Below are 15,510 nucleotides of genomic sequence, written 5' to 3'. Positions count from 1 at the left end.
ACTTGAAAGTTGTGACTAATGAAAGAAATTTAGAAGTTGACATTAGTTTCTTGAAAATTTCCAAATTTAGAAGGAAAAAGGCAGCAAAGGAATCTATTATGATTAAAAATGATGTGGATAGGTACTTATTGGATCCTTTGCGAAGATATCTCAAACAAGGATTTTGATATTCTTAATTGGTGGAGGGTTAATGGTACTAAGTATCCTATCTTGTCCAAACTTGCAAAGGATGTGTTTGCAATCCAAGTGTCTATCGTGGCTTCTGAAAGTGCATTTAGCACCGCTGGAAGGATTTTTGATCTCTTTCGAAGTTCTTTAACCCTAGGCTAGTGTAAGGTTTAATGTGCACCTAAAATTGGCTTAAAGCTTCTCCAGTTGTTGATAGATTCTATATATAGATAAGTTTTAATGTTGCTTATATGTATAAATGTTTAAATATAATTTATTGCTAATTTTATTATCTTGATATTTGTAGAGCTTACAAAATCAACTAAAATTAGTGAACCTATGAAAGTTGATTGACTTATGATTTACCAAAGTTTTGAGGCAAAAAAAAAAAAAATATATATATATATATATATATATATATATGCATTGACTCTAGAGTATTTGAATTTTGATGAATGTCTTATTTCACATTATTTGTTCTAACAATTTTAATTTAATTTTGTAGGCGTGAGATGATGAGTATTGATGCTTGCTACTTGATGAAGTGCATGATGAGTATCAGTTGCTACTTTTTCTTTTTTATTTTGCATTGAAGAGTGTTTTTTTTTCCTTTTTTTTTTCTGTTTAACATTAATAAGTGTTGTTGGATATTATAGATTACATACTTAGACATTACAATCTTATATTTTATTCTATACTGAATTACTCTAATTGTATTTTATGTTTGAATAACTACAATTTATTATTTATATTTTATGTTTGAAAGACTTTTAATTTGTATTATATATTTATAGACTAATAAGTTCCAAACCGATTAATCATTCTAAACCAAATCGATTATAAATAGTTTGGTTTGGTTTGGGATGAATTCTTCTATTAGGTAAATCAAAAAGTATGAATTAGGTTGTATTTTTCACCAAAACCAAACCAACCCAATCCATACTCACCCCTATTCCTAAACCCAAATCCGAGGCCTATTTTACTTAATTTGAGCTAATCTATGAGATCCAGGAGCATTAAATTAACTGAATATTTCCTATGAGATCCTGATCACTTTCAGCCAAATCTTCGATAAGTAAGACTCAATTCGTGATCCTTGCACTTCAAACTTCATTTTGGTATATAGGTTGCTATATTTAGTTGAGGTTTTTGTTTAAATCACTTAGCAAATTGTGTGGAAAATAATATTATGTAGGCAACATTTAATTAGTGCAATATTAAATGGGGAGTGTACAAAAGGGAAAATGCAAAAAATATTGGGTTATTTGCTTTAACATTTTCATTGGGCTCACTCCTAATTTCTCCACTTAACGATAGCAGCTCACCGATCTCCCATTTCTGATGAGTTTCTGGCTTATGCACCACCTTATTTCACGATTTTTGACCATCCTAAACCCAAATCCAAGGTCCATTTGGCTCAATTCAAGTTAGTTTTTGAATCCAGGACCATTAGTTTGATTGGATCTATTAGGTGAGATCCCGGCCACTATGACCAAATCTTCTATAGGTAAGATCCGATTTGCAATCCTCGCACCTTAAGCTTTATTTTATTATATAGGTTGCTAATTTTGATTGTGATGTGTGTCCCTGGGTAGATTATGTGTAAAATACTTAATAAAAATAATATTTTAATGTGTATTGTATTTTGTTAGTATTTTAGGCACCCATGTGAAGCGAGGGATGAATGTCGAGGAAGATTTAGAGTGATTTGCATTTTTAGGTGAGTGGTACATTTTTTGAAATTTATTTCCAGGATAATTACATAAAATGCCGTTTGAATTATTGATTAATATTGTGTCCTCTAAATAAAAAGAAAATTGATATTTATGTGAGTTTTATAAATGTATTTCCATATATATATATATAAATATATATTTGTAAAATTGTGGGTTGAGTATTATAACATTAATTTTTATGGAAAATTATACTTTTGTAAAGGTTGTGCTTTTCATAGATATGATTTATTCGATTAAATAATTATATGGGTCTGATGTATTACAATATCCATATAAAATTCATAAAAATGGAATTGTGATAAAATTCATACATTTGTATTATTTTTAGATGCATCATACAGTATTAGTGTTTTGTACTATCATTATTATTTATAGATAGTCATCCTATAAGAGCTAAGTCAGGAGGGTCAACTGCTATTTTGCATTGTGAATGTTAGTCGTCCTCCCTTTCGCCTTAGTGTGGTAAGTTGTTAGTGTCGATGCTTTGGGACCTCAAGGTATCCAATTGCATATATTTCTTTCTATAACTTTTTGTCAGGGAGTGTTTAGGATGCCAAGCTCCATATTGCATCACTTGATATATGGTGCTGTGAATCAAATATACACTTGATATATGCATTAAAATTTTTTATTTAATTTATGGTTTTAAACTGTTTAATTAGTCATTATTAATTGTTTTAAATAAAATATTTACTATATTACATTATTTCCAACTTAACTTTACTTATTCATTTTTTAAAAAAGAATATTTTTGGGAATATTTATTAAAATAATATTTTGTTTCACTTTGATTTAATTTTATTTTATTTTATTTCATTTCATTTTATTTCCAATACTAATATTTAAATATTTTGGAATACTAAAATCATGGGTTTTGTAAAAATGATTTTTAACAAACTTATGAGGATTTTGGGAGAAATTTATTTTTCTAATTTTTCTAATTAATTTTTTTAAAATTTTCCTCATTGGTGTTATTAACACTAATTAATAATATCGCTATAAATACAACTTTTAATTTCCATTTATCAAATTATTATTTTATTATTTTAATATTAGTATGGTATTTATAGTTATTATTATTTGTTATTAATTAAATAGCATCCCATTAGTTTTCTCTGCTTTCCAACTCGTTTCCCTAGGTCTAGGTAACTAGTGGATCAATTGTCCAGCTGCAAGTTCTTTTGACTACCTACTTTTGTTGCTGCATTCTAGTAGAAACTTTTCTTTCAATCTCTCTATATTATTTTTTTTTTATTATAACTTTTCTGTTTTGCAATATCTATGTTTTTCAAAATAACCTTAGAATGCTTTAGTACTGAATTATGGACTTGGTGGCCAGTACATTGCTATTCATGTTTATTAATTATTTTTATGCTATGTTCCATCATTTTTTAAGTGCTGCGTGTAACGGTTTATTAATTATGTTTATTAATGTATTTGAATGATTTGCCATAAAGTGTATTAAGGGGATTAAACATGCTTTAATGGTTGTCTTTTAACTTTTCAAATGTGGGTTTTGAGAATTGATGGGTCTTTTGTAAAAAAAAACAAGTTTTGAAAAAACAATTCCCCACCATAAGCATTTTTTTTAAAAAAAAAGTATGAAAAAAAAGGTTTTAGAATAGAGAGTAAAAAAACAAAGGTATACTGATAGTTTGAGAGAAAAGTCCTGGTGGGGCCTTGTCCGAGATTTGAGAATCCATTGTATCCTGGGAAATGACCGTCAGAAAACAATCACACCGGTGGGACAAGGATAGTTTTAAGGAGGCTGTGATACCACATAAGCCTCAGACAGATCGTTCAACAAGCAGATCATCAAATACTAAGGACATACAGGTTCCTAATTTATTTTGTTTGTTTTCTTGTATTTTTTATTTATCATTCCACATGTATATACATATATTACTCATATTGTTCTACAATCTTAACACTATACCCATATATGCAGATATATGCGGATGTTAGAATTTTTTTTTATATTTAATTTGTGTTTGTGTTGATGGAAAAGGAAGAAGAAAAAAAATTATTTTGGCTTCAAACCCGTGTATAAATTTGTGGATGGGCTTTTAATTTTATTTTTTGTTTAAATAGATTTATGTTGCCCATGATTTAATGTTTTGGTGATTAATTTTATATATATGTATATGGATTTACATTTTTGTAATGGGTTTGGAAGGATAAAAGACAAATAAAAATATGGGCATATATTTATCTTTGTTTTATTAAATTTTTTTCTCAAAAATCTTATTGCCCATAAGTTTTTCAATTTTTGGTGGTTTTCCGATCGTATTCTGTGGCTGGAATAGTGAAAAAATTAAGGAAAATTTTGAACCGGGTCGGCAGACTCTTTTATCAGAGAAACGGATCAAGAAAACCCGGCTAGAGGTTGAAGACTGGTCAAAAAATGGGTTAATGGGTCGGAAGAAAAGGTATGGGTCGATTATGGGTAATTGGGACTGAATTTTAAATTTTGGTGGACCTGGACCAATTCCAAAATGTAGCCCGTGGTTAGAATAGGCTATTGTTCAGCCCAAGATCCAGCCCAGATCAGACCTTAGCCCATTTGAAACGTAGCCCAATTGAATATGGGCATGCCATGTGTCACGATGAGAGAGTCCCATGCGGCGTGGTTAGACGATGAGAAGTGGCACATAATGGCAAGGAGACGTGGCGCACGGTGGCGAGACCACGTGTCGCACAGTCATGAGACCACATGTCATCCAGCCATGACACCATATGTCATGCTAGGAAGGGCGACACCTAACGACCTGTGACATGTGACACGTGTCAAACTCTGAAACCCACCACGTGTCGCACTAAGGATAAGCCACGTGTTGACCTAATACAGGTGACACGTGCTAGCCTCTGGCGAGAGACACATGTCTGTTAGAGAGCGCACCATGGGGCCACGTGGCGTGAAGTAAGTCGACACATCAGCCGCACCACATACAATAGTGCCACGTGGTGGTAGCCATGTCAGCGTAGTGTTTCCACGTGGCAAGTGCCATGTGGTAAGTGCCACGAGTCAATGCCACATCAGCACAATGACATATTAGCATGACATCAACCCTGATGGGTGTATAAAGCAATTTTATAGATGTATACAGTAATTTTGTGGGTGTATATAGAAATTTTATGGTGTATACAGAAACCCTTATAAAATCACATTTTTTGTGTTTTCCTAATTGAAATTGGTTATAATTAGTTTGTCAAGATAGAAAAAAAATAACTAATTGATTTCTAATTTTTATGATTTTACTAAAATGGCTAGTGGAGATAGTATGACCATGCTCGCTCAGACTCCTGTGATTCAAGTGCCTCCTTTTACAAATCATTCAGAGAGACTAGAGAAGTTCGATGGAGCAAATTTTAAGAGATGGTAATAGAAGATGTTGTTCTACTTGACTACACTAGGTCTTACAAGATTTCTGATTGAAGACGCACCACCTAGTATTGAAGAGAGTGACAAAGAGACACTTGTAGTAGTGGATGCATGAAAGCATTTTGATTATTTATGTTAGAATTATGCCCTGAATGGCCTATCTGATGCCTCAGACGAAGTGTATTGTGTCATGAAGTCAGTAAAAGAATTGTGGGAAACTTTGGACCAGAAGTATAAGACTAAGAATACTTGGTCCGAAAAGTTTGTTGTAGACTGATTCTTAGACTACATGATGGTGGATACCAAGCCATTAATAAGTCAAGTACATGAGTTGCAAGTGCTCATCTAAGAACTTCCTGCTAAAGGGATGTTTATTGATGAAGCCTTTCAAATTGCTACTATGATTGAGAAGTTACCTCCTAGTTGAGGAGACCTCAGAAATTATCTCAAGTACAAGAGAAAGAAAATGTATATGAAGGCTCTTATTGGCAAACTTTGTATTGAAGATGATAATAGGAAGTCTGACAAAAGATCCTTGAAGACCGTGGTGAAGGCCAATATTTTGGAGCAACTTGGGGCCTAAAGGAGGCATCTTCAAGAAGGCCAAGTTTCAAGGCAAGTGCTTTAACTGTGACAAGATAGGTTATAGAGCAGCGGAATGCAGATTGCTAAAAAGAAAAAGGAACAAAGAGGCACAAGTGATGGAGCACATCATTCGAGAGGCTGAAGAGATTGACCTTAGCATTGTTGTCTCTGAGGTGAACTTAGTGGGATCTAATCCAAAAAATGGTGGATAGATACTAGTGCGACCTGCCACATTTGTTCTGACAAAAATTTGTTCACCTCCTTCGAACAGCTAAAAGTGGGAAGAAGTTATTTATGGAAAATTCTGCCACACCCAAAATCTAATGGGAGGGCAAGGTAGTCTTGAAGATGACCTCTATGAATGATCTAACTCTGAATAATGTATTGTATATTCCAGACATTCGTAAGAATTTGGTGTCTGGATCACTACTAAACAAATATGGTTTTCGCTTAGTGTTTGAGTCAGATAGTATGGGATGTTTGTGGGAAAGGGAATGGTTTATTCAAACTGAATGCAATGGCCGTAGAGCTAAAAAATATTAATAAAGCTAATACTTTTTCTGTTTACTTGCTTGAGTATTCCATTTTGTGGCATGGTAGACTAGGACATGTTAATTTTAATTCTCTGTGGAGGTTAACTAACTTGAATGATATTCCCATGTTTGAAATTGATTCCAAACATAAGTGTGCAGCTTGTGTAGAGGCAAAATCAACGAGGTTATCATATCAAACAATTGAAAGAAATAATGAACCTTTGGATTTAGTACACAGTGATATATGTGATTTGAAATTCGTACCGACTAGAGATGGTAATAAATATTTTATCACCTTTGTTGATGATAGCACAAAATATTGTTATGTGTATTTGCTTAAAAGCAAAGATGAGGCTATAGGGAAATTTATTCTCTATAAAACTGAAGTTGAGAATCAACTCAGCAGGAAAATTAAAGTGATTAGAAGTGATCGTGGTGGGGAGTATGTAACTTCGTTTGAAGAGTATTGTACTCAACATGGCATTATACATGAAGTTACTCCATCATATTAGCCATAATCAAATGGTGTGGTTGAACGAAAAAATAGAACTTTGAAAAAAATGTTGAGTGCAATGCTGATAAGTTCTGGATTACCTCAAAACTTGTGAGTTGGCAAATGACTTTTTAAATAAGGTGCCCTGAAAGGATTAGGTAAAGACACTCTATGAGTTATGGAAAAGAAGACAACCTTCCTATAAATACTTATGAATGTGGGGATGTGTAGCTAAAGTTGTATTCCAAACAGAGTGAAGATAGGTACCAAAATAGTTGATTGCATCTTCATAGGATATGCACAAATTAGTAGTGCATATCGGTTTCTTGTGTATAGGTCATAAATTCCTAATATACATAAGAATACCATAACGAAATCGAGAAATGCATCATTTTTCGAGCAAATTTTTCCATATAAGTTTGAAGAAAGATGGAGTTCATCTAAACAAACTTATGATGCTATTAGTGAAGATACCCATGATAGTGATCATGATCAGGAGGTTGAAGTTGAGACTGTGGTTAAACGGAGACGAAGTAAGAAAGTAAGAACGAAAAAATCCTACGGTCCAGATTTTCTTACTTATATGCTCGAAAGTGAACCTCAAATCTTCCAAGAAGCTGTAAATTCTCTTGAATGGAATTTATGGAAAGAAGTCGTAACAAGTGAGATTGATTCCATCTTGCAAAATCACATTTGGGAGTTAGTAGATCTTTCTCCAAGTTGTAAACCTTTAAGTTACAAACGGAACTATAAATAAATATAAGGCAAGGCTTATAATTAAAGGATATAAGCAATAAGAAGGCCTTGATTAATTTGATATTTATTCTCCGGTGATGATAATAAATTCCATAAGGATGATACTGGCAATCGCTACTTTGCGAGATCTTGAAATACATCAAATGGATGTGAAAAAGAATCTTTCTTAATGGAGATCTTGATGACAAGATCTACCTGCAGCAACCCAAGGGTTTCTCCACTGAAGTCTATAGATTGGGTGAAGTACTTGTATGGACTTAAACAAACTCCAAAGTAATGGTATCAAAAATTTGATAATGTCATGCTAAGTGATGGATTTAAATTAAATGAGTCTGACAAGTATATCTATATAAAAGATACAAAGAATGGACATGTCATTCTTTGTTTGTATGTAGATGACATATTCATTGTGGGTCATGACGACAAAATGGTCCGAAACTATGAAAGCCATGTAAAAATCTAGATTTGACATGAAAGATATGGGGCTTGCTGATGTGATTTTATGAATGAAAATCACAAGGACTTCGAATAGAATCATTGTTAATTAAACGCATTATGTGGATAAAATACTGGCTAATTTTAGTAAAGATGATACCAATATAACCAGAACACCCATAAATGTGAGTTTACGCTTATCCAAGAATAAAGAAGAGAGTGTATCTCAAGTGGAATATGCAAGAGTGATTGGAAGTCTCATGTACTTAATGAATTGTATAAGATCAGACTTAGCCTATGCTATAAGTAGACTGAGTAGATACACAAGTAATCCAAATGATGATCATTGAAAAATAATCATAAGAGTACTAAGATACTTACGATATACTCGTGAATACAGATTGCACTATATAAGATATACTGCTGTATTAGAAGGATATAGTGACGCTAACTGGATATCAGATATCAAGGATTCAAAATACACTAGTGGCTATGTATTTACATTAGCAATGTAGCTGTGATATGAAAGTCCTCGAAACAAACTGTGATAGCTCGATCCACGATAGAATCTGAGTTCATCGCATTAGATAAATGTGGTGAAAATGCAAAATAGCTATGCCAATTTTTAGAGCACATTCCAAGGTGGCCTAAACCTATGCCAACAATAAGTATACATTATGATAGTCAATTTGTGATTGGCAGGGCACAAAATACTATGTAAAATGGAAAGTCTATACATATTTGTCTTAGATCCAATTTCATTAGACAATTAATCTCAATTGGAGTTATCTCGATAGACTATGTAAAGTCAAAAGATAATATAGCGGATCCATTAACCAATGGTTAAATAGAGATTTAGTTGAGAAATCATCAAGGAGAATGGGATTGAAGCCCATGATTAAAATAGATACAAGGGAAACCCAACCTAGTTAACTGGAGATCCCAAGATCTAGGTTCAACGGGAGAACGTAATTTTAAAAACTGGTATGGATCACTATGGAGGGTTAGTCCTCTGCCCATTCCTATTATGAAATGGTGATAGATGGAGGTTAAGCATATGCATTTAATGATTTCTATAAATGTGTGTTTGGTAATCTATACATAGCTATGCTGATTACATTGGAATAGGAATTACCTATGTGAGAGAGAAGAGTGGCCACTTCAAAGGAAAATTATTGAGGATGCAATTCTCTAGAAACTCTCGCAGAACCAGAAAAGAGTTCAAGGGCAAAATGAACACAACAGTTAAAACTGAAGTATACTAGGAAGGAATCTGTATGAACTATATTGTCATTTACACAAATAACGAAATTGTTCAAAAGTATCGCATCTACCATTAGTAAGTAAAGTAAATATAGTCTTACAATGGAAGGTTCAAAGAGTAACATCTACCTCTTCTATGCAGGTTCTAATTCAAAGCTTTTCCACCAGAGTCTTGCATGATCCATAGTCATCAAATCATTCATGTGGGGGATTATAACGGTTTTGTAATTAACGTATTTGAATGATTTGCCATAAAGTGTATTAAAGGGATTAAATATGCTTTAATGGTTGTCTTTTGATTTCCAAATGTGGGTTCTGAGAATTTATGGGTCTTTTGTTAAAAAAAACAAGTTTTGAAAAAACAATTCCCCACCGTGAGCATTTTCTTGAGAAAAGTGTGAAAAAAAAAAAAAAAGGTTTTAGAATAGAGAGTGGAAAAGCAAAGGTATACTGATAGTTCGAGAGAAAAGTCTTCGTGGTGCCTTGCCCGAGATTTGAGAATCCATTGTATCTTAGGAGACGGCCGTCGGAAAACACCCCCATCGGTGGGATAGGAATCGTCTTAAGGAGACTAGTACTACATAGGCCTCGGACAAATCATTCAACAAGCAGATCATCAAATACTAAGAGCATACAGGTTCCTAATTTATTTTGTTTATTTTCCTATATTTTTTATTATCATTCCACATGTATATAGATGTATTATTCATGTTGTTCTACATTGCAATCTTGTGGAAATTTTGTAGTGAAGAGGAACAAAAAAAGTGGTTGTACTTATGGAGTGTATTTTTTGTGCAAGGATGTTTTAGGTAAGGTTCATTCCCAGGAAAAATACTGTCAGATTTTTTGTAGAATTTCGAGTAGAATTTTTCTAATCGCAACTAGCCCAAAGTTTCAGTAGAAAATCATAAAAGGATCCTGACAGAAGTGTCATGAAGACTAGGGATATGTTCAAGTCTTGTAATGGAGAGTTAAATAGTTGTAGTATAATATATTTATATTCTATAATTATTTAACAATTAAAAATTAAATAATAATAGTTTAATGACAAAAACAATTAGCTTAAAAAATGATAGAAAACAATAAAATTTCAATCCTTGATACCCACCCCATTTGAATAATAGAAAATAAACTTGATATATATTGCTATGAAGGTTATGTAACAGTATGTCTAGTAAAAATTTGTTTTGATATATTTCAATATTATTTGTTAATCAAAAAAATATTTCAATATTATCTTGTATATATTATATCACCACAATATACAATTCAAAAAGAACTTAATAAATTCATGTAATATATATACGAAAAAATGCATAACCCTATTACTAGAACAAAACCACCCTGACCAAGTGGATTGTCAGAATTAATAGAAGTGCATTTGTTGTGCTTGCCAGCTTCATAAAATTAAATAGTCAAAAATCTTGAAGTTTGGTTTGGTTTACATTTACTCATGTCTTTAGAATAAATTACAAAGTTTATTAGGATAATATTCAAATGGAGATTCGCTTTTTCACTCACATTTAGAAATGCCTTAAATTTAATAAAAACGGATTAAACTATCCAAAGGCTAATTACTTTACACTTTTAAATTTGTTAAAGATAAATTTTTATTTTTATTTTATTTTGACAAAAGATTGTCTTAATATTACATAACTTTATAATCAGTGAGCAATCAATTCTATATTAGACTCTTCATTAGCAACATCATCGTTATGTCGGTACTTAAACAGCTTAGCACAAACCAAATAGTACCCAGAATTCAACACCGCAATCACTACCATCAACCAAAACATATTATCCACTCTACCTTCATTTATATTATTTGGTAACCACCCTGTGATCCGGTCCACAACATCGATAATTGCAGTTCCAAGATAAAACCCTATTCCAACCATCAAAGACACCACCGCTGTCGATGTATCCTTCATAAATTTCGGAAACTCTTGATAATACAAACCGATTTGAACCGGAACAAATGCCTCAGCTATACCCAAAATGGACATGGGTATAACCAACCACAAGGCTGACATAGGAACGACCGAACCGGGTCTGTGTGTTAAACCATGGGTTCGAACCACATGAAGTCTTTGGGTTTCAATTAAAGCAGAACTAACCAATGAAATGATGTTGATGACATAGGCAAGCCCTAGACGTTGAAGGGGTGTTGGAGAGTGATGGGTTAGGCTTTCCCAGAGCGGGATCAATGCTCGATTAAAGATTATGATTGCGATGATTGTGGATATAAGGTTGAAGACAACAAAGGACGCTGCTGGTATTTTGAAGTTTGTGGAACCAATGTTTCTGTTCATTGTTAGGGCTTGAAGGATTGTAAGATTGCCGGAGATGGCAATGGTGGTGGATACCATAATGCCAGCAGACCATATTGGGATGATTCTTATTAAGGTTTTGAGGTCTTCTACTTCTTCCACGCTGCATAGCTTCCATGATTTTCTATAAATGCCATCGAACTTTCTGTCATTTTCTGTTTTTAACGCTGCACGATTCAAGAATCTGCATGCATGGAATAATATATGGTTTAGTTTTTTATTTGAATTCATGGTTTTCAGAGGATATATTTATCAAAAATTCAAAATTTTACACCGTTCCATATAATTAATTTCAACATTTTGTTTTTAAAATTTTTTATTTGCTATATCTATATGAGCCAACCAATACTTTTCAAGGAAAATTTTCAACTATTATATATTAAAAAAAACGTAAATTTTTGAACACCCATATAAACAAATATGTTAGAACTAAAAACATATACTTGATAATAATTTTTAAAAAAATTACATATATAGAATTTTAATTTTTTTTATCTGGTGGACTATATTGCTAAAATTATGTAGGCGACATTGAATTAGTGCAATATTAAATGGAGAGTGTACAAAAGAGAAAATGCAAAAAATATTGAGTTATTTGCTTTAATGTTTTCATTGGGCCCACCCCTAATTTGCCAATTCTATCCCCGCAAAAACGTTGCAATGTAATCCATTACAGTAAAAGTTTGACACATAGTTAATTAGTATTTTGTTATTATCAAGATAAAAGTAGATAGATCTAACCTGAAACTTCGAGTTGCTGCACTGTGACCCATTTTTGGCATTTCAGTTCCATAGTAGTAATCCGATTCCGTTAAACTCAATACCATTTTCCTTTTGAGAATAGCTGAAACCACCACCCTAGCTATGCTCACGAATGGGCTTCCTTTTGGTATAATTTTCCGGTAAAATGCTTTTCCAAATAAAAATAATGCTAAACTAATAGCATTTGAAACCAAACAAATCCCAAACCCTAATCCCCTGCCAACATTGTCCTGAACATAAACGATGGCAGTGGAGCTTATGATACTGGAAACAGACAAGGCCAAAACATACCAATTAAAGAAATCCCTTTGGTCCTTAACATTGTCAAATTGATTGGCACCCATTGTTGCTATTGTATAGCGAGTGCCTCCCACTCCTAGTGAAGCCAGAGCTAGTGCTGCATATAGGACTAAATATTGAAGCCATGATGGATGTTCGCATGGGTTTAATGATCCAAATGGACATTCTGAAGGCCTCAAGGATTGGACTCCAGCTATCACGGTTAACATCGTCATACCCTAAAATATATATATATATATATATATATATAATTTTTTGGATATTAATTTCAAATTGAGTATTATTTGGAAATAAAATCAGATGTATTTGGAAATTAAATAATAAAAAAATAGGAAAGAGAGAAAAGAGCCAAGAGGGGCCATCCATAATTAAACTATATCTATAACTAGCCTTTCTTTTTTTCTTCTTTTTTCTTTTTTTGATATTGTGTTGTGGGGATTTGAACTTTCTTCTTTCTATTCTAAAACATTTATATATAGCTAACTTTTTGACTATGAATCACTTTATTCCATGTATAACACGCATGAAAAACAAGTATTCAATACCCAATAAAAAGCTCGTATGTATAATATTTTATGGAGTAGCATGACAAACGAGTATCCGATACCCAATTACATGTTTTGACCTAAAATATATATATATATATATATCCAATAACAAGCATGTATATATAAAATTAATATATATTAAGCATGATTCACGAGTATCCAATACGGTATTGTGTATGGTGGATAAGGAATATCTATATTATATATATATATATATATATATATATGTATATGTATCTTTCGCGGAAGGAAGTTGCCATTGATTTTATTCTAGAAGCATAAATTCTTTATGTTTTCTTTTAGAAAATTATCATTCATTTTCTCAATAATTGCATTTGGAATCTTTACAAAGTCTATCATAGTTTTTAACGTTGAATCCACGCAACACTCTGTTTACTATGTACCACCAATCAAGTAAAGTATTGTTATGAAAGGGTGATTCACCACGCAACACATCACAAAACATCATTACAAATTCTCACCATTGATAATTACCAGTGGAATATTTTATTGACATAACAGTTATATTGAATGACCATATTCAAATCCCATTTCACATTTTTTAAAACAAAAAATTTATATGGTGCAAAAATTTTTCGTAGCATCAACCAATTAAATTATGAGCACATAAAATTCACTAATAATAATCACCATTAGTAATGACTAATAGCGTTTTTGAATGATTGTGTTGCATATCATAAAAGTGTATATTACTTTTATTCAAATTGTGGGATAAAAAAATGTTTAATTTTGTAGAATTACTTACACAAAAAAAAAAATTAAGAAGACATATATATATATATATATATGGTCTATTTCTTATCCAAGAATCTTAAATAAAATTATATCCAAGAGACATCTATACAGCTGCAAAAAGCCCAAAAATTTATTCATGATTTTTGAATAAGAGACTAACTACATATATAATTAGATTTATTAAATTGATCAGTTTTACAATTGTAATTTTCTTTATCAAATATCGAATATTTCAAAGCTAAAATTTAAAAATGGATTAATTGTTCCTTGGAATTATATATTTTGCCCAAACAAATTTGTAATATTTCATTAAATCCATAATAGACTAATAATGTATTTTTAAATTTCAATCTTTTAAAATGATTGAAAGATTAATAAAAAAATATCATGATGTTAAAATTATTATACAGATCTCATGTGGGTCCGATTATATTCATTTATAAATGAAGTTCTACTATTATACAAAGACACATCCATGTAATATATCCGTCCATTGTATGTAACCCACTACCTATAATGGGTTACATGATTAGGTGAATTACATGTATATGTACTTATTTCATATGTCAAAAAAAAAAATGTTAAAGAAGTATTTATTATATACATACACATTAAAACATAAACTACCTTATATCTATTCATAATAATGCCTTTGACAAGAACAACTCAAAAATATAAGCATGTTTTTCCGATATGTGACATTCAAGTCACCTAAATTAACTCCCTTAGAAACGTATGATTTTAAAACAATATTAACTACAAGACAATAGACTCTATATAGCTTTAATTGCACAAAAGTATATAATTGACAAAACTATTGTAAGGGAGAAAAGCATATATTTTATATTGTCACCCAAAAAAAAAAAAAAAAAAAAAAAAGAAAGAGTCAAAATATATAATGGTTGAGTGTAGCGTTCATGCATACCAGCAAAGAAACGAAAGAGAAAACGGTGACGACGGAGAAGGAGCCGAAGAAAGAGTCGGCAAGGATGGCACCGACAACGGGAAAAAGACTGTTACAACCTATGACAACGTTGTTGATCTTGGTAGCTGCGATGCTACTCACATTGAACTTCCGTATGAGAAATACCATCAAATTCACCGACCACCCACTGGCGGCTAGGGTAAGACCCGTCACTGTTCCTGCATTGAACATGTACAATATATTATATGTAATTGCGTACTCAAATATTTCAGTTCCAATTAAATTGATTAGTTCTTTTATATCTATTATTATTATTTTTATTGTTGTTGTTATTCTTGTTGTTATTATTCATGTAATCCGGCTGATAGATTTATATATAAATATATATAGTACCTATAATGAAGGGGAAGGTAGTCCAGCCTCCTCGTTTAGGAGCAGTGCATGTGGGTGTGGTTTGGGCGGAGATCATCACCTTGTCTTCCATCTGATCCAACTCTGGGTTTTCCATTCTCTCTCTCACTCTGTTTATGTAGCTCCT

The 15,510-nt window shown here is 32.1% G+C and overlaps 1 protein-coding gene across 1 annotated transcript; it reads right to left on the bottom strand.

Moving 5' to 3' along the window:
* Positions 1 to 11,015: 11,015 nt before the first annotated feature.
* Positions 11,016 to 15,510, bottom strand: LOC107404152 (protein NRT1/ PTR FAMILY 2.3). Its single transcript, XM_016011104.4, has 4 exons — positions 15,366 to 15,510; positions 14,973 to 15,190; positions 12,423 to 12,961; positions 11,016 to 11,865 (listed from the first exon to the last, which is right to left on the bottom strand). The coding sequence occupies exons 1-4, from the start codon at positions 15,478 to 15,480 to the stop codon at positions 11,016 to 11,018; spliced, it is 1,722 nt and encodes a 573-aa protein (XP_015866590.4). The 5' UTR covers positions 15,481 to 15,510.

This window comes from Ziziphus jujuba, chromosome 8 (genome assembly GCF_031755915.1).
Source record: "Ziziphus jujuba cultivar Dongzao chromosome 8, ASM3175591v1".
Classification (NCBI taxonomy): Eukaryota; Viridiplantae; Streptophyta; class Magnoliopsida; order Rosales; family Rhamnaceae; genus Ziziphus; species Ziziphus jujuba.
The sequence above is the reverse complement of the archived record's forward strand: the minus strand, read 5'-3'. Positions and strand labels throughout refer to the sequence as shown.